The sequence below is a fragment of the Parasteatoda tepidariorum genome, chromosome 7 (assembly GCF_982258835.1).
Source record: "Parasteatoda tepidariorum strain Cologne lab strain chromosome 7, Ptep-v5.0, whole genome shotgun sequence".
NCBI classification, from domain to species: domain Eukaryota; kingdom Metazoa; phylum Arthropoda; class Arachnida; order Araneae; family Theridiidae; genus Parasteatoda; species Parasteatoda tepidariorum.
In genome coordinates, this window is record NC_141761.1 from 97459429 (window position 1) to 97484252 (window position 24824).

The 24824-nt window shown below is 29.7% G+C and overlaps 1 protein-coding gene across 1 annotated transcript in view; it reads left to right on the plus strand.

Moving 5' to 3' along the window:
- The window catches only part of LOC107456330 (cartilage oligomeric matrix protein), a 106357-nt gene that overhangs the window by 38921 nt on the left and 42612 nt on the right, over positions 1-24824 (plus strand). The window contains exons 8-12 of the mRNA XM_087168317.1: positions 2374-2594; positions 4722-4862; positions 8463-8537; positions 14731-14883; positions 16553-16657. Coding sequence (XP_087024443.1) covers positions 2374-2594; positions 4722-4862; positions 8463-8537; positions 14731-14883; positions 16553-16657 — 695 coding nt within the window. The remainder of the gene's footprint in view (positions 1-2373; positions 2595-4721; positions 4863-8462; positions 8538-14730; positions 14884-16552; positions 16658-24824) is intronic.

Genomic DNA, 24824 nt, shown 5'->3' on the forward strand with positions numbered 1-24824 from the left:
GATATTTCCTTGAATGGCCTCCATTGTATGAAGTGATTTAATTATTTGCAGTTGTCGTTCTAATTTCCAGGTGAGAAGATAATGTGTTTAAATTCTTAGAACTTTAAGTTATAATATGTTTTTTGAAAGATTATTCCTTTTTCTTTAACCACATTACTTTAATTCGAATTAATCTATCAGATTAATAGTTTTATGTCGTGCAAATGGTAAGAGAGACCTTAAGTATGTTCCCAAGTGGCGCAACACTCGGGCCACCTGCGGAAGCAAACGTGAAATCTATAAAAGAGTTAATTATAAATCATTACGTAGCATATTATTTCTCAAAAAGGAATGTTTGAATTAAATGCCAATTGATTTATTTCGCTTTAAGCAAATGTGGAACTTTGGTATTTTTTTAATTTTTATAATATTGTGACGTTCTCTGCACTTCAGTAGACTTTGCGATATTTTGTTTCAAGTTTTTTGGTTTTGCTTGCATTTTAAAGTCCTTTTTCAGGTATTTTTTTATTTTCGTGGTAGTTATGAGTGTTTTTGCGGTCGATTCTGGTATTTTCTTGCAAATTTGGGTATTTTTAGATTAGTTATGGGTTTAGTTAGTTAACTCTAGTATGGTTATTTAACTTTTACTTGTTGGCTAATCCTTCTGAAAAAATTAACTCAATAATTCTTGATTAATTCTAATGAGTGAACTCAAAAGAATCGCTAGTGACTTCACACAAGAACTATCAAAGTAAAATCAATAAACAAATTATACACTCCGAAAACAAATATCTTTTTTAAAGTCGGGAAACTTGTTCCTACCAGCAAGACACTTAAAGTGCCTTTTTAAAAGAAGTTTGCCAGTTCAAGTGTTTTTTCTAAAGATAATTTGAGTAAGTGAAAAAGTGATTTCAAAACATGGCTCACCTTTGGAACCTGTGCGAAACCTTAGGTGCAGAAGCTAAAATTTTAAAATTGTACTATAAAATAAATGAAATTTTGTTTTACAATTAAAAGTATACGTGATATATGTTAGAGATAGGTGTAAGATGTTACAGGAAAAATTCAGATGCACAGACTTAATCAGAAAATTATAAAAAAATCCTTAAGGCCACGCCACCATTGGCTCCCCACCTTAAATTTTGATTTAATAAGTTGTTTCACTTTAATAAGTTATTAAATATGTCAAAATGTATTTTGTTTTCTATGTATATGTGCGCTTTCCTTTCATCCAGTTAATCACTTTTTTTAAATAATATTTTCTCTGGAATATTCTCGCGCCACCCCTCTGGCCTGCTCGCGACCCCCTAGGGGGGCGCGCCCCACAGGTTGAGAATCGCTGAGCTATAGAAACTTTCAGTTTAAAGTTAACTTCTACTTGGCAAGCAATTATCTGTAGACTCTAATGTTGGAGATTCAGCGTAGTTAAGTTGAGAAAGATCGTTCTTTATACACAATCTCGCAAAATCTATTTTTGTTGCTTCTATTTTTTAAATTGATTTGGGCTATATTTTAGTTTGCGATTAAAAAAACGAAAATAATTTTTTCTCTGCTAGTTTCAACTGCTTTCTTAACAGAATTACCGAAAATCCACTAATGTTCTTAAATTAGAATGATAAAGAAAACTATTTTCAGTATTTAAAATTATTCAAATCATTTCAAAAGATCAGACAAATATAGTTGTGACTAAATATAGACGAATATAGTTAATACTGAACATAGTCGAATTCAGTTCAAAATATCAGGCAGCAAGAGGGTTTTATTTTCTTTAAAACTGAGATTTCCACATTAATCGCAATTTAGCAATGATGAATTTACAAAGCATAACTGAAATTCTAAAACTTTTTGCTTATTATAAATCAGCATAACGAACAGTCAAAACAGCTTCAGAATTTCCGACACCAAATGCATGAAATTAGTTCAAAATATCAGGTAGCCAGCAGTTTTTATTTATTTGTAAAACTGAAATTTCCCCTTTTTTCGCAATTTAGCTATGGTGAATCTTCAAAGCCTAGCTGAAAATCGAAATTTTTGCATATCAGCATAACAAATAGTCAAAATCAGCTTCAAAATTTCCGACCCCAATTGCTATATTAAAAATTGCGAACCAGTGATATTTATAAATTGAAGAGCAGGGCTCAGTGAAGAATAATAAAAGTCAGACTTTTTGCAAAATTGATATTTTTGCATCAAATTCCACCTTAGTATTATTTCCAGATATGTTATAATTTTCTGAAATTTCCATAAGTATAAGGCACAAAAAAATTGTATAACCGACATAGGTATTGTGGTGTTTTATTTACCAAAATGTCCCTGTAATCATTATGAAAATGTGACCTATCACTAAAGTGTCGTAAACCGTTCAACTGTATCAAGGGCTTTTGTTTTCTGTAGGTGTTCGTTGTTATGATACTGAAACTGGGTATCGTTGTGGTTCTTGTCCTCCTGGTTATACCGGCGATGGGATATCGTGTAAGCCACTAGATCGATGTGCCGAAATGCCATGTAGTGCTAACGTCAGATGCACAAACACAGATGCGCCACCTTATTATCGATGTGGTCCTTGTCCAGAAGGCTTTACGGGTAACGGGACATACTGCGATGACATAGATGAGGTTTGTATTTTTATAGATTGTTAAGGAAACTCTTATATTTTTTGTTTGTTTAGGAAGAAAACATTGAGACACAACTTTTATTTACAAAAATTTTCGTGTCGAAAAACATAATTATTTTTTAGGGATGGATATTATTTAAAGGAAATTGATGTGTTTCGAATATAGAATAATAAATAGAAGAAACTATGCAATAAGTTACGGTTCCCCCTCTAGCGTTAACGTTATTTGAGCTTTAAAGCGCATGCGCGTTAATTTTCCGACAAATCGTAAATTCGTTAAATTCTGTTATTTACAATTTCTTCCAACCTTTTGTTACTCTAGGACAGTGGACGCCTGAACTACCGTACCATTTTTAACTCCTACTGTGAGCTACAAACCAAAAGAATCTACCAACTTTACTTTTTTTTTCTGTTGATGAGTACAATTGGTTTTTAACTCAATTGAGGATCAAAGTTAGTGAACTCGAAGTGTTAAGCCGAACTTCCGTATCTCGAACTTCCGTCCTAAAATATTACCGCGAACTACTAGTAGCTCGAGATCAACGGCTTGGTGGTCTCTGCTCTAGGACCTACTTTAAATCCCACATTATTCCAAAATTTATGTTATTCAATCTCATTAGTCCAGTAAAATCAGGCGTTTCTTTTTGTGAAAAATGGGGATAATTTGAAAGAGAACATTGTATTTCTATTTGTTTGACAACTTAGGCATTATGTTCGATGCATTAACTTACGTTAAATTGAATGAAATCATTTTCTAGACGATCGGACGAATCTTTTAGAAGTTATATGTACATATATGTACAAAAAATACGATTTTTTACTAGTACCTACTTATGCATCTGACATTACTATGTGCAAGCAGGTGAGGCATTGTTTCCTATGTATTGTCTTATGCTGTATCGAATAATAAGAATATACACAAGATAATAAAAGTAGTTCAAAAATTACAATAGTTTTGATTTACAAAAGGTACTTCTTATGACATGTACTTATCTACACTTTTTACATACGTTTTTTATGTACATTTACTACTCTATAAGCTGTTTGAACATGTGAGGCATATTTTACATGAGTAGTTTCATACAATGAAACGTAAAAATATACACAGAAAACAATGCCTTACTTGATTAGATATCAATGTCAGATGCGTAAATCGGTACAAAAACAAAATTGTACCATTTGTACACAAAACCCTTACAACTCTTAAACTTTTAGTCTGGGCTTCTAGAAAGTGTTTTAATTCAATTTAGAGTAAAATCATGAATTGCAAAAGAAATTCAATTATTCCCATTCAAAGCACCCACATCTCCCCTAAAAAAAGGGGTGAATGTACTGAAACTTGTAGGACAGTTTGCAGTTATCAATATAATTTATAATGCATGACAAAGCTCTCTTTCAAAAAATATCTGTGGTATTAATGTTTCCGTAGTAACAAATTATAATACTGGAGCACAAGCAGTCATCTTTTGATTATTCACATAGTTTTTCAAACGTCCCTTCCTGTTACTAAAAAATAATATCAGGGGAATAAAGGGTGGAATTAGAATACGATGTTAGAAAACATAACAAAAAGTATAAAGATTTTTATAACATTACGCATAGCATTTAATGCATAGAATTACGGGGAAATTAATTACTAGTTCCTAAAAGTTCATTTATTTTAATATTAATCATTAAGGAAAGAACTAAGAAAGCTTCAAACTCACACGCATTTAATTAACTATGAAATATATTATAGTGATTATACAAGAAAATCACCATATTCTCAAAGAAACTAAATAAACTAAATCAAACTTAAAGAAAATTCACGCATCACCCAGTTTTCAAAATTCATTAAAAGCTGCTATGAAGTTTTATGCTAAATTCCGTTCTATGTGACGTTATTTATGTTTTTCAAAACTTATATTTAAACCCTAGTCCAATAGTAGTTTTGAATGCATTTTACGAGTACATTACTCAAAAATTAAACTTATATTTGAACCACAGTTCATTAGTAGTTTTAAATGCATTTTACGAATATGCATTTTAGTCAGAGTTTACATAGTCAAAGGCTAACATTTCACATTTACGATTTTATTTAGTCAATATTTACAGTTCCATTATCAAAAATGTACTTTTTTTTCTACAGTGTGATTTAGCCAGTCCATGCTTCCGGGATGTTAACTGTCGGAATACAGCTCCGGGTTATCGTTGTGATCCATGTCCTATAGGATACACTGGTCCAGCAGTTGAAGGAGTTGGAATAGAATATGCCCTCAGAGTTAAGCAGGTGAGTGAAATTCAATTTTAATTCCAGTTTCAACTTGGAAAAGAAATAGCAACTAGGATGTATTTGAAAACTTTAAATGCTTTTTTTTTTATGCAAACGAAATTTATAGATTCAGGCATACAGACCATGAAATTTTAGTTTTATAGATGCTATCCAGGCTAAACTTTACTTCCATGAAAAATGTGAGAATTTTTTAAACAGATGCAGTTGCAGTTGTAGTTTATTTACGTCGCACTTGAGCTGCACAATGGGGTATTGGCGATGGCCTGGGAAACATCTCCGAAGATGATCCGAAGACATACCATCACAATTTTGATCCTCTGCAGAGGTGATGGCACCTTTGCTTCGGCAAACTTTTGACCTACGCGTGAAGTCTAGCCCTTTACGGTAGAACAGTTTAACGAGGACCAGTATCACACATCCTTGGTCCCTTCCTAGACTGATCTCAGTGGTCACCCACCCGCACACTGACCGCAGCCAGTGGTGCTTGACTTCGGTGTTCTATTGGTAAAACAGATATATTTTGAATTACTTTTATTGACCGGAATCACAAGTAAATATTAAAGTGGTTTCAGCTCCTGTCAGTTTTCTCGAGTTATCAGACAGGGTTTGATGTTTTTAATGTTATCTTCCTCAAAAGTGACTCTGCTTTACCTTGCTTAAGTATTAATTTGTAATCACTAATGAGTAGATTTTCAGCTTCATACTTAGTATAAGCTGAATACTGTAACTGAAACCTTATAGTGTAGCTGAGTAGCTATACTATAAGGTTTCTGAATATGTATGAAGTGATTAGAGTAATATAAGTATTTGAATATATGAATATTCGTTTATTAGTATTAATAAACAAATATAACGCTATGTCAATTAATAATAGTATACAATATTTTTTATATTTTTTTATACTTTGTTATAGTTGTTTTAAAATAAAAATTTTAATTAATGATGGCTGAAAAAGAAGTGTGCAAAATTGGAAATTGTTTACGAACACCAATAGGCTTTCTACGCAGAATTATTTATACCCTAAAATGCTTATAAAAATTATTATTTTTTATGCATTACTCTATTTTATTTTTATTTTCTAACCGTCGTTGAACAGCCGACCCAATTTTATGGGTTTACGACTGCTAATGTTCAACTCCCGAGTCTTGTAATTTTGAACCCAATCCAGAAGACAAAGGAACTTCTGGATCGAGCATTAGGAGAAAATTGCCTTCGTGGAGGACTTTTTGATAGAACTAACCCGCATTTGCGTTACATGGAGAGGAAACCACGAAGAGAACCTCCCACGGTTAGCCTGACGACAAGGGAACTCTAACCCATGATTCGTCTACCACTGAGGATATTTCACGTCAGCACGGCGATCAGTGCAAGCCGGATGCGGAATTCGAATCGACTGGGATTCGAACCCAGTTCGCCTCATTGGAAGGCGAACGCTCTATCCCCTGAGCCATCGCTGCTCTGCATTACTCTATTATATAAAATACTGATCATTGACTCTATTATATAAAGATATTGACTCTATTATATAAAGTATTGATATCGTGAGTTTTTGGAATTCTTGTTTGAATTGAAGTGAAGTCTTGAAGATCGCAAATTAATATTTTGTTTAAGAAAAAACCAAAATGTATCGAATATTGATAATTCACATCTGAACAAAATCTCTTTGATCACCAGAGGCAAAACAGAAGAGTTGAAAGAGGATTATTAGAAACAACTTTCAAGTTCATTAGGCAACAAATATGGTTTTTATGATTTTCACACCGCCTTCTTCACTTGATTCGTATTCTTTGGGTCTTGCTTTTATTTCTTCCTAACTTAAATAAAAATCGGCGAACCCGAATGTGAATAATTTTTGACACGGAGGACAAGTTCTCTAGAAATAGATAGATATTTCTACTGTACACCTTGCACTATACACTTTTAGGCAATTTTATTGAATTGTTATGTAAGTTTCTTAAAATGTTAATCGTTAGAAAACTGAATTTTGTATACAATATTAAAAATTTCTCAGAAAAACTGGTTGAATAACAATTTATGTAATTATTACTTAACCATATTGAAGCAAAACAGTCCAATAACCATAAATAAGATGGTATTCAAAGTGTTAACTATCAGAAAAACCGTTTATGAACTGATTTGACCTAATACGGTTAAGCAACCAGAATTTAATCGCCCCAACTAAGACCATCTAATAAAACCACTTAGTTCCCTGCAGCCGGGTACCTAGTCGAGAAAGCTAATCTGTTAGTCTCAGAACCGGCAGAACGGGGGTTCGACACCACCATTCCCTTCAACACATGAAGAGTTTCCAGTGTGTAGGGGAGAATGGTGTCAATTGTAGCATTTTTTACTTAACTATTTTTAACTAACGAAAAATCCAATATATTATTAATATTAATTGACAGACGAGTAAAGTAGACTATCCTCTACTAGAAAAAAAAATAACTACCTAATTTTAAATGTTATTATATTAGTTATTAACAATTTTTGATAGTCGAGCACTTGTTACAATTGTCCCCACTTACGGGGTCAATTGTAACAGTTCATAAATTCAACTAAAACATAGTTAATTATACATAGTATCATAGTTGTGATATATTTCTTTATTGATCAAAATAGTAGTGATATTTTAGGAGTAAAAATAATAATGAGCAGAGACCTAAAGGGTTAAACTTTCAACTTTAAGGGGTTAAAAATTTTAATTTATGCTGTGAAAGGTGACAAATAAAATAATGCACATGCAACATAATATAAATGCTATAGGAAACTATTGGTGGTTCTTAAAGAGTTAAGTAATGGTTTGTAAACATAAGATTATTTATTTTCAGCTGTTGCAATCGTCCCTTTACTTATTGTTACAATTGTCCCCAAGACGCCATTTCAGCTTCATTTGTTAAAAACAATGCTAGTTAATTAGCAAAACTAATCTTTTTTTTATTGAAATGTTAATTAAGGTGTCCACTTACATATTCGGTTACTAATTTTTATTTGTTTAAACAAAATTACTTTGTTACAATAAAATATTCTAATACCAAAAAAAGTACTTGCGTGACGTGAAAATATCTTTTGTGATGTAACTCTTTCAAAAGTACATAAAAATGGTTGCCATCAGGGGTGTACATGTAGATTTGTTAAATACACCTTGTGCACCACCTAGGAACCAAATCTAGAACCCGACACTCGAAATTTTTGCTCTGTTACAATCGTACACTGTTACAATTGACACCACTCTCCCCTACTGTTCATTACCTAGCTTTAATGTCCGATTAAATTTCTTTTTTACGGTTTTGAAACAATGCTAGTTATGAATGGTCGTACAGTTTTGTATTCAAGGTTTTATAACCATACTAGTTGTAAACGGTTTCAAACCAGTAAAGGAAAAGAAATATTTTTTTACCGTAAACTTTATGGTTAGTTGGATGGACAGCCTGTCTGCCGCCTACTTTATCATAATGTTAGAATAAAAATTCCAAATGTGAAGAATTTAAACAACAGTTTTATTATTGAAGATTTCATTTTTTTTGTTTTGTTTTTTTTTTGCAATTTTATAACATTTTTATTTTAACTTTTTTATGATTTTGTCTTGTATTTTCTTAGGCATGTTACGATGTGGATGAATGTAAAACCAACAATGGAAGGTGTGCAACAAATTCTCGCTGCATTAATACAATGGTAACGTATATTTCTTGAAAAAGTAATTTTTAAATTAATGTAAAATATCTCTTTAAAGCTGTTATATTAATTGTTACTAAAAATGCGGCATTGAGTAATTTATAGCATCATTGAATAAATAATACATAATATCAAGTAGCACAAGTATAATTAAATAAAATCGAAAGGAAATAGAAATGTACGGTTACATGTGTTGATCGATGTTGCAATTAAATCGTAACAAATGCCACATTAATTAATCTTTATTTAAGCAGCATTGATTAATTAATACATAATACCAAGTTACGCAAAAATGGCCGACATTTCGAAAAATTGAAGAAAATCGATCGAAGATAGAAGTGTATGGTTATATAAGTAGATCGATGCTGCAATTCACTCGTAACAAATGTCACGTTAATCAATTTTTACTTAATCGTAAATGATTAATTAATGCATGCCAAGTGACATAAAAATGAGCGACATTTTGAAAAATTAAATAAAATCGAAAGCAGGCGTAACATGTACGTTTATAGGACTTAATAGATATTGTAATTCAGTCCGAGGAAATTTTGCATTAACTAATTCTTTCTTGAACGTCATTGATTAATTAATACATTGTTAACATCCTTCCGAAAAGTGACTGAAATTTTTAAAAATCAATTAAAAAAATGAAAAGGATAGAAACGCAAGATTATCAGTGTTAATTGATGCTGAAAATCAATCGCAATAAGTGTCGTAAGATTAATTTTTGCTTGAGCATCGTTGATTAATTCAAAAATAATACAAGGTTCTTAATGATGCTGGACTTTCAGAATAATAAGTTTAAAAAAAATAAAGGATGAAAGAAATGTAAATTTGCTGAGTTCTTCCCAGAGAACAAATTTTTATTCTCGCCAAGCTTTATACGCTTTGAACAGACGTCTGTTAATTTTGTTCTCAAACTGTCTTTATAGGGTTTTAACTAAATTAATTAATATACAATAATTATTTACAATTCTATACAATAATTAAAATAATTAAATGAAATAATTAACATACAATGTGGTCAGTATTGCTCACTGACCATCTTTACATCCCAACAAACTGATTCCCATCGTTATGGTATCTCTCGATTCGCAACCAAATTCCTTCAAAGGTCAAAACAATCTTGAAACATATTAGAATGCTGTTAAAACATATTAGAATACATGCTGTTAACTTATAGGAAAATGTGATAAAAATTATAGAAGTTGTAAAATCCTTGAAAATAAAACCGCATTAAGAAAAATATTTAAGTTTTGCTAATGCATGTAGGAAGCTCATAAATGGAATATTATAATTATTTCTATGAATTTCAGAACGTAATCGTTTGTTCTTTGCAAAGAAAAGACATTTTTTTAACAAACCCCTGTCAAAATCTAGTTCAAGAAAACAGATTTTTTTTCTTCCTCAAATTACAAAGATTAAGAACTTAATTTTAATGCGAAATATAGCATTTTTATTCCATTATGAAAGATTAAATGATGAAGAGAAATTGTTGAAATAATCTTAAGGTGATGTGTTTACGCTTATTTAACTTCACAAAAAACTTCTGTCAACTGAAAAGAAAGTATATTTCGTTAATTTATCTTAAGAAAATTCCACTCCAATAACAAGTTTTCTTTTTAAACTAAGCCATTACACTCTACCGAATAAAAAAGAATCGTTACGTTTCACGCCATATCATTTTTTATAAGTAATTTATCATTTTTTTGTTATTTTATTGGATTAAAAAGTTTAGCACGTAAAAAAAATAACATTTAAAAACGTTAATAGTTTTTTTGTAAATACAAAATATTGCCAGAAATAATTTATTTTCTCATTTGAAGCTTTTGTTAGAAATAACAATGCATAAATGCTAAACGAAGCGATGCAATCTCTCAAATAAAAATGCTGTCCTTTTCAAAATTTTCGGTTCCCAGCGAAAAGTTTACAGCGTTTGAAAGCAACAATAAGATTATCTCAGAAGCAATGCCTTAAAGGGTTTTTAGAAGAAACTTCTATCCCATTATCGCCAAGGAAAAAATATTCATTGTTGTAAAAATTCGCATCCTGCAAGATCCTCCAAGAACAAGAGAATAAAAAAAGAAAAACTCGCCAAATACGGTGTTAGGAGACTTGTATGCTTTGTAATAATAGTTTTTGGTTTTATTTTTGGAAAATTTAATACGTAATGCTTTGTGAAATTTTATATCTCTTTTTTGCTATATTCATCGTATATAAAGTGAATTTAAACTATTTTTGATTTTTAAGAACATGATGTTAGTTTAACAAAGCGTTATTTTCAAATCTCTTTTTCTTTTGCCGGCAATTTAAAATTTTTACGTTAAGTTTTAATCACGCAACTAAAAGTTTTTTTTAAAGCAAATTTAACTATTTTGATTTTTGAGACTATGAGGTTGGGATTTAACAAAGCAATAATATAGACCGAAGTCAACAGAATGTCAACAATCACATAGTCGCTTTGTTGGATGTCTGAAATATTTGTTATATCCGATTTTACATTAATTTATTCATTGATAATATCATATTTGTTCGATATTTTAATATCTGTTCAGAGTACCGGCTAAATGTATACCGGGTAGTGGCCCATAACTAGTCCTAGTATATATTTCGGACATTTACCAAAGCGACTATGTGATTGTCAACATTCACCAATGGAAGTCAACAACCACCTATTTCGATCATTAACAATAACATATATATTACACGGTGACAAAGAAAGTCCAAATCGCTTTTTCGCGTTAGCAACAGAGAAATGAAATGTAAAGCGTATGCTTTTATTGTTTTTTAAAAACATAATTATTGTTTTGTTTCTGCAAGTTTTTTCAATTTAACTTCCTTACAGTTAGGACATTTTACAGCTTTACAGTAACAAAGTTCTTTAAATCATAACTGTGTTTTTAACAAAGTCTTTAATAGTAAATGTGTTTTAAAAGCAAAATTATTGTTTTGTTCCTACAAGTTTTTCAATAACATGTTATTTATTTCAATTTAACTTCTTTATAGTAAAAATAGTAGGCAACTTTATAGTTAAAGCTCAAAGTTCTGAAATTTATAACTGTGTTTTTAATAAAGCAGTGTATCTTTAACGGTAAATGTGTTTTAAAAGCAAAGTTATTGTTTTGTTTCAGCAAGTTTTTCCATAACATGTTATTTATTTCAATTTAACTTCCTTATAGTTAAGACATTTGACAGCTTTGCAGTGACAAAGTTCTTTAAATCATAACTGTTTTCTTTTAACAAAGTAGTGTATCTTTAACGGTAAATGTGTTTTAAAAGCAAAGTTATTGTTTTGTTTCAGCAAGTTTTTCCATAACATGTCATTTATTTCAATTTAACTTCCTTATAGTTAAGACATTTGACAGCTTTACATTGACAAAGTTTTTTAAAACATAAGTGTTTTTTTAACAAAGTAGTGTATCTTTAGTGGTAAATGTTTTTTTCAAAAGCATAATTATTGTTTTGTTTCTGCAAGTTTTTCTATTGCATGTCAGTTATTTCAATTTAAAAATTATTCTTTTTCAATAACTTATTATTGACTATTAATTTTATTAAAGTGGAATTAGTTTTAAGGATTTTAAAAACTGATTTCAATTTAGATTTCTCGATCAAACACATTTTAAATGGGTTTTACTTAGTAAAGAGTGAAGAGAGCTTGGTTAGCGCAACAAAACGTATAAGATTGTTTGGCAATCTTTGTGGGTTGGGAAGCGTCAGAGAACAGTACATGGAACACACAAGGTTTTTTTTAATAAAAATTATTAATATATTTTTATAACAATCTCTAATTCTGCGAAATTAGAAATTTATTAAAATCATTAAAAATTTATGAAATTTTTACAAATTTTTATGATTTCAAACAGTGCATTGGATAAGTAACTTTTTACTTAGATTAGCTCATAGTAAACGAATAGAGAGCAATGGCTAAACACATACAAAACAACTTAACCAAGAATACTTGTTGAAATCTCACAAAAATATATTATGCACACCATAACATTATCTCAATTAGCTACAAAAAACTAATCTAGTGATGATTCATAGTTTAGATGGGAGTAAGAGGCATATCACCCGATCTTTGCCCTCCGCTCCCCAACCTAACTACATTTGTAAAATATCAATCAAACAGTTCTTGAAACAACACATTAAAAATAACTTTAATAAATTACCTCGTTTAAACATCGAAATCATTATTTTAATCCATTTAAATTTCAATATTTATCTCTCCAATTCAACTGTTAAAACTATCAAATATCAGCAATTGTCGATTGAGAATTAAATCTATCCCACGATTACATAACCTTTAAGTATTCTATAAGTATCTACCTCACGAAATTCAATTAAGTTAATTATGTCACGTGCATTTGTGAAACTTGGATGTCATGACGACCCCCGAGGCACCTATTGGCGAAGTATTATAAGATACATGGTGAAATATTCACTCATTTCCTAAAATACGCACCTGAATTGCGTGAACTACGAATATTTTCAGGTCAAACAAATAAGGTCAAACACATATATTTTTAAATTTCTCTTCAGTAAACATTTCGTTCAGAGAACTACAAGAAAACTTTTGTCTTATCTTTTCGGAAACATCAGTTATCATATCAATGATTTCTGTTAAGCTGAAATATTATGACAACTAAACAAATAAAACAACGATGTTAAACAAAAAATAATAAATGAGCAAATTTTCCCAAAACCGATGCTTTATAATTTAGAAAATAAAACATAACGTTATGGATTCTCGTATAACTGAATTTTAAAGTCTATCTATACACATTTCTAAATTATGCACATACATAATGAGTTATAGATTAAAAGGATAAAAAAATATTCCTGTTATTTTCCGATTGGACACCTAATTGGTGTGGTGGTTTCAACTTTCGCTCAAGATTTGATCCCCCTTTCGGGGTGTCTAAGGTTCGGGGTTTGATTCCTCACGTTAAGGGCTGGGTTTGTCTGATTATTCAATGAGAGAAACCCAAAATTTACTCTTATTTCAACGAGCACAAACATTACCATCGTTTTGTGAAGCGCAACCCTCTGCTCTTGTTATTGCGGGTGTGCCTTATGTGAAGTCCTTGATGGTTTGGTAGCATGATGCGGATGTTAGGGGATTATTACTACCATCTGTTCCCCGATATAAATTGTTATATTGAAGTGTACGCATGAGCTAGTACTGTCCTTGAATCGCCATCAAGTAGAATTCCCAAAAGTTTACTTATAGCCTATCATTGTAAAGTGCAGATATAGTGCAAAATTAAACTCCAAACCAATCATTTTGTAATTAATTTTGATGCTTTCACAGAACCATAAACTATTTAATCTGTAATGTGTGCGTGTTCTTAATTTGTAAAGCAACATTAACCCGTGATGTTCGTTCAGCAATTTTTGTCTTTTCAATCGTTCAACAATTTTGTTATATGTATGAAAAAAGTTCCTTTTTTCAGTCCTAAGCTATGTTCCATCTATACATTAGGCGGTGCATTAGATTTTGAAAGGTTGCTAAAAAACTTTCAAAATCCGTGCACAAATATTTTTAATTATAACGTTGTTAAAAGTGCTATGTTATATATATATATATAGATATATAGATAGAGATAGATAGATAGATTTTTTGCGAACACATTATTTAGTTCCTAAAAAAAATTCTATATTACATGCTGTATTTTCACAAATATTTCACTCTAAAATCTAGCAAAAATGTTCTTCGTAAAAATTTTAAAAAATGCAAAAATTCAATCTGTCCACTATTAATTTTGAAAATACAACGATAAATAAATTTACTGATTTTAAAATGATTATTTTACCTGAAAAAAATTGGAACTTTAGGGATTATTTGAATAAAATGAATAATAAGTATGGCACATTATGTTTATGCATAATTATTGTTTAAGTTGGATGTCTAGAATTATAACATAAAGACAAATTTTAGTTGTTTTAATAGTAATAAAACATTTTACATTAAAATAAATGCACAAAATTTCATGATGCACGTAGCTCGAAATTACAGGGAAAACCTAAACGTCGTGAATCAATCTGAGTTGATTAAAAAGCAATATGTTGTCTTTTTTAACTCTAATCATAGTTTCTAATGAAATTTTGCAGATGGAATTTTTATGTTTTACTAGAATTTTTTGTATTATTATTTTAATTTTTATGTTTAACACGAAATAATCTGTAATTTCAGGGATCTTACATCTGCGGTGAATGCAGAGAAGGTTTTGTGGGTAACCAAAGCGTTGGATGCCATCAGCACCCTGGTTCGTGTCCCGACGGTACCATTTGTGATCCTAATGCAGAGTGCGAGCTAAGACGAGGATTTTCCCGATATCAATGCAGAGTAAGTTGTAATTATTTACAAAATATTTATAAAAAAAACCTCAAAAATTTTAGTAGACTTACATGTAAAATGGCAGTTCAATAAATTCGATGAAGCAGCTTATTAATAAGTGAAAACAACAGATAATAAGCTGATTGAATTAATTCTCATCCGATCATAATATGTTCTGACACCTAGGGATTTTCGTTTTATATATATATATATATATATATATATATATATATATATATATATATATCATAAAATCCCAAAAAAGTAAAGTGAATAAAAAGCTCTGAAACTTTTTATATTAATAGAAATATGTAATGGCATTATAAAGAAAGTATATATCCTATAAATTATACTTAATATTTAAATTAAATAATTTTTTTAATAATTAATTTATAATTAATTAATTCAATTTACAGTAATTAATAATTAATTAATTAATTTAATAAATAAATAAATTAATTTAATAAATTAATTTAATAAATTAATTTATTAATTTTTTAATTTATTTTTCAAATTAATTAATAAGTAAATTAATTATTTTCTCTATTTAAAAAGTGAGGGAATGACACTAATAGTGAGGGAATGATATTTTATTTTAATACATGTTTTTTATCTAAGTTACATCTACCTAAAGTTTGAAAATGATAACATACTAAGTATATCTAATATTTATTATAATTTAGTCTTATATATTTAATAGTTTTTACAGGTTTGGGAAATAAAATTGACTGGCACGATTGAACAAAAAAATGTCATAATATACTCATCTTGAATCATTACCTCACTTCAGCGTCATTCCCTCACTTTATACACTAGTGAGGGAATGACGAATTCAATAAAATTTAAAAATAACAGTTAGGCCTAATTAATTTCTGAAGTCAATCACATACAATTATATTCATACAAGAAAGAAACATATAATTATCCACTTTCTCGATGAAGTTGTATTTTATTTTACTCTAAAAAGTGACATGAGGGAATGACAAATGCAAAAAATTTCACCTGGTTTGATTCATTCAAATTTATTCCACAGCAAAGCTTCTTTAAGTTGAAGATGGAAACATACTGCAATTTTGTTCTATGATACTAGTTGTTAACTTCAGAAGTTTTTATTAAAATATTTTTATTCTAAGAAGATTGCAGGTGATAAGAACATTGTTGTGAGGGAATGACGCGAAACACTGGGGACAAAGTTTAAAATAGTGCTGTGTTAATATTTTTATCAGAAATTAAATTTAAAATTGATTTTCTGAATTTTATATTTCAGTATTCTGAAGAAAAAAACACGAATTTGTAAAAAAAAAAATTTTTTTTCAGAAACAATTTTTTTCTTTTTTTAAATCAGCAGTGGGGACAAGTGTGGGAATGACATACTGGTATATTTTAATTACCTAAAATAAATAAAAAATAAAAATTGTAAATAATATATATATATATATATATATATATATATATATATATATATATATATATATATATATATATATATATATATATATATATATATATCGAACTCACTTCTATAAGTAATGGAATTTTTATTGTTTTTATTCTAGTTTGTAAATTCAATTTTTCAGTTTCATCACGTTCAAAGTAAAATTTTTCATTAAAAATTTTTTATTTACTATACTTGGTTTCACATGAAAATATATATTCATTTTTTGCTTTGCTTTGTCAGTGCCGAATCGGTTGGGCCGGTGATGGACATATGTGCGGCCCAGACAGTGATTTAGATGGATGGCCAGATTTTGATCTACGGTGTGATCATCCAAGATGCAAAGCTGTAAGTAACTGATTCATCTGAAATTAATATCTGTCATACAGACAATTAATGGATATTTATATTTTTTATACTTGTATATAATTCATTTATGTATGATTATAACTAACTTGCATGAAATGAACTTATTTTTAAAACATTTTCTTAAAAAACAAACTTTTTAAAAAAAATAATTTTAATTTTTATTTGTTAATGCTATATATTTTTTAAAAAAATCAGATAATTTTTTTTTTTTAAAACTGTGATGGACATATGTGCATCGAAGAAAAATCTCAGTTTTTTAAATTACAGAATTTGTGTCTGCGTCTGTATACCGGAAAGCGTATATACTGAAAATAGGGTACTCAATATGAAGCTAAATGTGTACAATTGTGAAATAATTACGAAAACTAATTGTATATCTTTATATTTTTAATTCATTTGAAAAATAGAATACATTTTAAAAATTGAATTTTTTCATTTGCTTAGCGGAAGACAGCGTCTTAAATTAAATTATAGACGATTCGGTTTTGTTGAAAATTTTAAAACAAACATGAGTGATAAACAAACAAACATGAACTCATGTTTAAAACAAACATGAGTGAACAAACATGAGTTATGCTTGCTTATAGCTCTAAAATTTGCGCGTTCTGTAATATTTAATTACTTTTTATTCGGTATATCAGGTTATCTGAATGGTCAACGCCATCGTGATAGGCCAACTACATCTTAAGTTAAATATTTCTAAGGTTATCTGACCACATTTTATTTTGTTATGCTTTTAAAACGTGGTACTATAAAACTAAATAATTTAAAATTAATGGTAATTGAAATTTTAAAAAAATTGTACTAAAAAGCAAAAGTAGTTGAAAAATACTACCGATTCATTGAAGAAAAAAGTAAGGAAACGCCAATATTTTAATTGACACCAATGATAATTAATTTTTGAACTAGATACTAAATTAAGTAAAATATGAAATATGTGTTAAAAAGCAAAATTAATGGAAATAAGTGGTACTAATTCGTTTAAAAAAGCGTGAAAAATTAGCAAACTTTGTTGACGTCAATGATGCTTAATTGAATGAATTGGTAATAGGTATTAATTGATATAAATATAGCTATGTACTAAAAAGCAAACCGTAAAAAGACGTCTTACTATTATTTATACCAATGAGGCTTGATTTTGGTTATTAGCACCACTTGCATTATGGTAAATGATGCAGTTTCATAATAGGTACTTAATATATTCATAAATATAGGTACAAAATATTTTATAAGCAAATTTTGTGCCTATTAAAGCTGTATCAATACCCGTGCATTTTTATGATAGAGATTGCGGAAATAGATTTTTTACGGCCTCTTGAAAATACAGAGTACAGAGGAAATTTGATTATGGTAAATTTTGAATATCATGAGCAAAAGCGTTATGCCAGATGATACTGAACACATTTAATCTTTGCTTTGATGGGATGAACAACTAAGTACGTGTTTTGTTTAATCTAACAGCATAATACTACCGGTAATATCAAGGCAAAAACTAATAATAAATACAAAAAAACATTGGAATTTATTTGGATCAGATTTATTATTTGTATTTGTCTTTCAGTTTTGTACAGGATTTTGTAGTGTTGCTCAGTACTTTGATTCTTTTTTCTCCAAGTACAAAGTATGGGTATTTAGCTAATGCTTATGTAAAATATATATTCTATTCAAAAATATTATATAAAAAATATTTAATAAAAAAACATTTTATTTCCAATAGATTTTTTATTTGTTCATTTTATATTTATTTTTAAAAATATTCCTCAATTTCGTCGACAAATATTTTTTTAAAAAGTACTTCTTTGGATAAAGAATATTATTTTGAAAAATAAATAAATAAATCTGTGCGAAAGCTATTTTATATATGATTAAAATTATATATATGGAATGAAACTTATTGTATATATGGAATGAAACTTTTTTCCGTCATAAATTAAATTTAAAAAAAAAAAAAACAAATCAAATTTTAGACTTTTATCAATATTACATCACATTTAGCAATATTTGCATCTTTTATCAAGTATTTTGCAAGTTATAAGTATTTAAATCTTAAAAACAGAGTCATGGTTTTCTATTTTTTAAAAAAAATTTTTTTTTGTTTCTACACATACGTTTTTTATCTTTTATTAGAGCTACAAAGCTAAATAATTTCAAATTTTATGAACATAATACTACAGTATAATATTAGCATTGGCTTGAGGGGTTTAAAATAAAAATAATATAATTTTTCTTTAATAAGAACGTGAATACTTTGTTATTAAAATCATAAATATTTCAATCTTATTATTACTGCATTAATAAATTACAGTACTATAAATTTTTTAGCAACATTACTGCAATATATAATTTCATATTCTTATTAAATTAATTTTTAATGTATTATAGGTACATTATCAATACAGTGCTAGTAGCCTTAGAGATTTAAAATGAAAAAAAAAAGTGTTTATAATAATTAGATTCATATTTTATTATATTGAGAAATTCAAGCCTTATTAATATTACTGGGATAATGAATACAACTTTTACAGTGCTAAATTGTAATAATGTTACAGTTCCTTAAACTGAGCTATAGTAGTATTAGTGTGCAATGCATAACACATTCCAAATAGTCGATGGAGTTAGTTAATGCCAGCGTTGGATTGATACAATAAATCGCATGATTATATTCTAAACGCATTAACCTTATATCTGTAGCGAAATCACCATGTAATTGTACGTACATCACTCACATAGTTTAACGAAAATTATCTGCGAACTAACACCTCCGGTTATCTTAGCAAATTAAAGAGAATCACTAGGTAATTAGGGACGGAAATAGCTGCGCTCTCAATACAATTGAAACAAAGTGTCAAAATAAATTATCATAAAGCATAACGTTTATTTCAATTCATTCGTGTTAACGTTAATTACTATTATTATTATAATTTGAGTTTCAAAGTTAGTGAGATTAATTGTAGAAATGGTAAAATGCATTAATTGGGAATTCTACTATAGTGTTTTTAAAACGAAGTCTCGCTACAGCAAAAGTTTTCCCTGTAACGAAATAATCGGGACGTTAGATTACCCATTCAAAATATTCTCTAGAGGATTGGAAAGCTTGGTTGGTTTGGCGTTGGGCCCATGAGGTCGTGAGTTCGATCCCTTCCTGATGCAAAATGGTGACTGCCAAGTTGAGGTGACAAAGTCTTCTGAGTACCCATAACAAGTCAATACCTGCGTCGAATTCTTGACCATAGATGGCACCACTGGAAAACACGAAGGAACTCACCCCTCTGCCTTAAAATAGGTATAGTATTGACAAGAAGCATGAGACAACAACAACGACAATATTCTCAAGATAACGAAATGATTGTCTTCCTATAACGAATTTTTCAGACAATTATCTATTCAAATTTAGTCATTTTTAGAATTTTTTAGACATTTATCTCCTCTACTTTAGTAATTTTAGGAATTTTTCAGACGTCTATATTTCTATTTACGTCTTTTTAGGAGATTATCAGACAATTATCTTTTCTAATTTTGCTATTTTAAGAATATTTCTGAATTCATTTTTTATACTTCCGTTATTTTTGGAACGCTTTAATCATTCATTTTTCTTTATTATTTTCATCATTTTACAGAATATTTTACACGTTTATCTTTTCAATTTTTCGCTATATTTCGAAATTTTTCCGTTGTTTATTTTTTTAATTTTCGGCTTTTTTTCCGAGTTGTTCTGTCGTTTATTTTTAAAATTTCAATATTTTCAACCTTGTGAAATTGAAAACAATCTTTGCAAACAATTCACTCTCAGTTGTGCCCGTTTCTAGAACCACTCGCCCATTGCTTTCAATAATAATGGATAGTTTTAAAATAAACTATTAGAAGAAAAATAATTCATGTCAAATACTCTTTTATTCTGTGTGCACTGAGAACATGGAAGCTCTCCTCTAAAATGTGATTTTATTAAAATTTAGCATCACAAAATGCAAAACAATGTAAAATCATGTAATTTTTTTTAGCATAATAAAAGTGCATACTTAAACGCATTCTCTAAGTTAATGAATTTTGTTCTTTTTCGGTCATTTTAATCATGGCAATGTGCCCTAATTTTCATAAAAGTTGGTCGCATCAATTAAGCAACCCTCTGCTTATATAACGGTTTTATGATTGTACATTTCGTCAATTACTGGAATTAAAATGTCATTTTAAAAAATATTTATCTTTATGAGCAAAATTTATTTCAGATTCGGGATCCCCACACCCGAATTAGGTAGCATTAAGTATTTGTATAAAGGAAACAAAAAATTTGTTCCTCAGTGTAGTTTGTATTATTCATTTTAATTTAAAAAGCATAATTATGCACTTTTGAACTTAAAGAACAGGCTGAAATTCTGTGGTATTTACTTTTATAAATGTAAAAGCACACTTTCCTAGGCATAAAAATTTTTTCTTTATAGCGAATTTTTCAATTAGAACTAATCAATTTCGTTATAGATTGACTTCACTGTATTTACGTATAATTAAGGTTTTACTTATTTGTACCACGATTTTAAGAATAAAATCTAAAAGTTAAGCACTTTATAAAAAAAGCATTCAAAATTGTTCTAGAAAAAATATTTAAATAAAAGATTACTTTAAATAAATTTAAGCTATTAATTACTTAATATTAACAATGCTTGTCCTATTTTTATCTAAATCGCTATTTGTTATTAACTGCTGTTACTAAAACAAAAATATATATTTTAAATTGTAGGTAGCTAGGTATTTTATTTACGTCGATCTAGAACTGCACACAATGGGGTATTGGCGACGATCTGGGGAACATCCCCGAGGATGGTTCAAAGACATGCCATCACAATTTTGATCCTCTCCGGAAGGGATGACTCCTCCGTTTTGGTAGCCTTACAACCTAAGCACGAAGTCGAGCACTTTACGGTAGAGCAGTCTAACGAGGACAGATACTGCGTACCCTCCGCCGCTACGGAGACTGATCAAAGTGGTCGCCCACCCGCTTACTGACCACAGCCATTGATGCTTGACTTCGGTATTTTACTAGGATCGATCTTTACGGTCTTTACGATCAGTCCACTGCCGGGCATTTTAAATTGTAAAGAAAATTGTAAAGCTCAAATATAAAATACGCACATTAAGGGAAGGGGTTTATTATTTGCTAAATTTTAAGGCAAAAATTGAAGAGGGGATGTCAGCAATGCTTGCGTAAAGTACTAAAATCCCCTAATTTTATTTTTTTTTCTTTCTAAAATGCAAAATGAATCTAAGGAAATAAAATGATTAAAAAAATTATATTCGGAAAATGAAAAAACTTTTTTAACGTAAATTTTGTTTTATACAAAGTTACATCTCTTGTTTGAATTTTATCTTAAAATTCTTCAAACAAGTTTATTACAGTTAAAGTCAAATTTAAAGCAAAAAGTAAAGAGATTGTTGCAATTTTCTTACGTAAGCACAAGAGGGGTTAGGAATATTAAAAAAATTTTTTTTGGCAAAAGGGTAGTCCAAAAGTGCCAAAAATATGCATACGTAATACTTGTACACCCCTTAATAAAATCTAAAGGTGGAGATTGCTCTGACTGATTTTGATCAAAGCTTTAGTAACAATAGCTATAAAAAAAAAGAGTGCGTACGCATGTAATGGCTCATAACGTTTTAACATAACGATTATAGTTTCCAACATTAGAATTGAAATAAATGCAAAGTTTGGCACATTAAAGAAAATTTCTAGATTACGATATTAATAGGAAGTGATAATCTATACTTAACAAAAATTACTTAAGCTAACAGTTAAATTGCGTAAATATATGTTAACAAGTTTAAGAATTTTATTTGTTCTTTACGAGTATTAAAACTTTGCGTCGCTGTTAATGAATAGAAAAGAACCATTCGATTTCCCATTTTCCATACAAAAATACAAGTTCACGAACGAAAACATGCACAACTGAATGAGCCGTTTCTCTAATCATTTAAGTAGTGTTTACTTTGCATCGAAAGAAATGGTTTAGAATGTGTTTAAAACTTGTAGCATTAATAGTTAAATATAATGATCTTTATGCTTAAAGGAAAATGGATGTAAATTTAGTAATTGTTCTCTGAGTTTAGTTTTCCTGTTACAAATAATATCCGAAAAATTAATATGCTTAGAAAGGGTGAAAGTAATTGATAAATCTTGTCGATGTCGCATAATACTTTCATGAGTTATTATACACAAATAGGGTAGGCGTCTCAAAACTACGTGATTTCTCCTCTTTCTGAATTTTCCTTTGTGTCACCTTGGTTTCTGTACATCTAGGTTTTCTCCCACTGTAGTCAGTTTATTTAGGAAGTTGAATAACAGAAAGCAAGATTTGTCGAAACCATGGTAATGGAAAAGGAGGAAGTGTGGTGAGTGGGGAAATGGTGTAGCCTTAATAAGTCTATTCTATAAACGAAAAATATAGATTAGTCCTGTAGCCGTTTCAAGTAGATAGTAAACGGCAGCGAGAATTTCAATGTTTATTTTTGAGATTTCTCAGTCAACTGTTTCTGTGCTGAAAATATTAAAAAGATTATATTTGAAAATGAAATATAATATTCCAAAAGAGAAATATTTCACACACTATCGATGTCACATTTCCAAGTGCTCACATTGGAGTCATTTTTGAAGAACTGAATATAAAAAATATTTGAATATAAAAATATTTTTTGAAACATTAACACCATAACATTGTTCAGATTTTCAGAAAATGTAATACGGTGTCGAGTTGAATCAGAATAGAGAGATTTTGCATTACATTGTGAATCTTCAGAAACCTTCTATTAGCATCCCGAACCTGTAAACGCTAAGCAAAATATCTCTATTATGGTGCAAATCATTCTCAAACCTGATTATACTATTCCACGGCTCAATTACAAACAAAGTTAGTTTAATATCTTATTAGGATAGAACATATTACGTTTCAAGTTACCAATGTTACACTTGGAAACAATTGTAAACAATTGATGATACGAAATACTAATACACGACTACGAGAAATACACTGCTATCTAATAGATATTACTTTGGATTGAGAGCACTTTAAACCGAACTACTCAAGTAGGAGAAAAAATTAAAACCATATCAGACCTTAATAAAACCATTAAGACCTAATGAAAGCGAGTGTTGGATAATGCAAAGTTGAAAGGAAAATGGATTACTTATACAGATCTGAGGAAGAATTTTCAGAGCTAAAACAAAAAGTAATGTATGGATGATACGAGACAACTTTGAATCATACTGTGGGTAAAGGCTAACGACAATGTCAACCGTCATCTATCAAAAGATACCTCAACATAGAATTGGGTTTACATGCATTATATACTAGTGAATGGAAATTGCATTGTTGTAGCGACGCTACATTACTCATCTGCCAGACTTTTAACTGTGATAGATTTCGAGGAATGGATACCACTAGTTGATTCATTGTCATTTTGCGAGAGGCTAAGAGAGCTGTATTAAGATCAACAGACTTTGAGTGCTGATTGTTAGAGCTGTATTAAGATCATGTTTGTGGGCGGGGTCTTTTCGGTGCTGCTATTAGCACTCGAGTGTAACAGGCCCCCGATGCATGTGATCGAGACTGCGAAGCAACAGCGTGAGGAGGACAACGTCGCAGTCACAAACAACAAATCAACTGTTCACTGTTGACCATGTTGTAGGTGTGTTCAAATCTAAGTGGTAGTTCCAGTCGAGGTTATACGTGTTCAGATTACATCCGAAATGTGGGTGAATGCAATCGACAGTGTCAATTGTTATCTATCAAAAGGTCCCTCAAGATCGAATCGAGTTAACACGTCTTATATATTTGTGAATGGGAATTGAATAGTTGTAGTGGTAGCGAAACTACACTTTCACTGATTCTGAGATTCAAATAGTGTGAAGTTTATTTTTAAAATCAAGCAGAGGAGATGGTTTGATCGCACCTATAGGACATGGCAACGAGAATCCATTTTTAAAAAATGACCATACGTGAGCTTAAAGAGAAGAGGAGAGGCAGATCCCCTACTAAATGGACAAATTGTGGGAAAAGGGGCTGGCGTACGATAGACAATAGATTTAAGAGCTCAAAAAGGCCTTTACACTCGTAATCTTGGATTCTTTATTTTCGCTTTCTTGATGTTTTTTGCGCTTAAC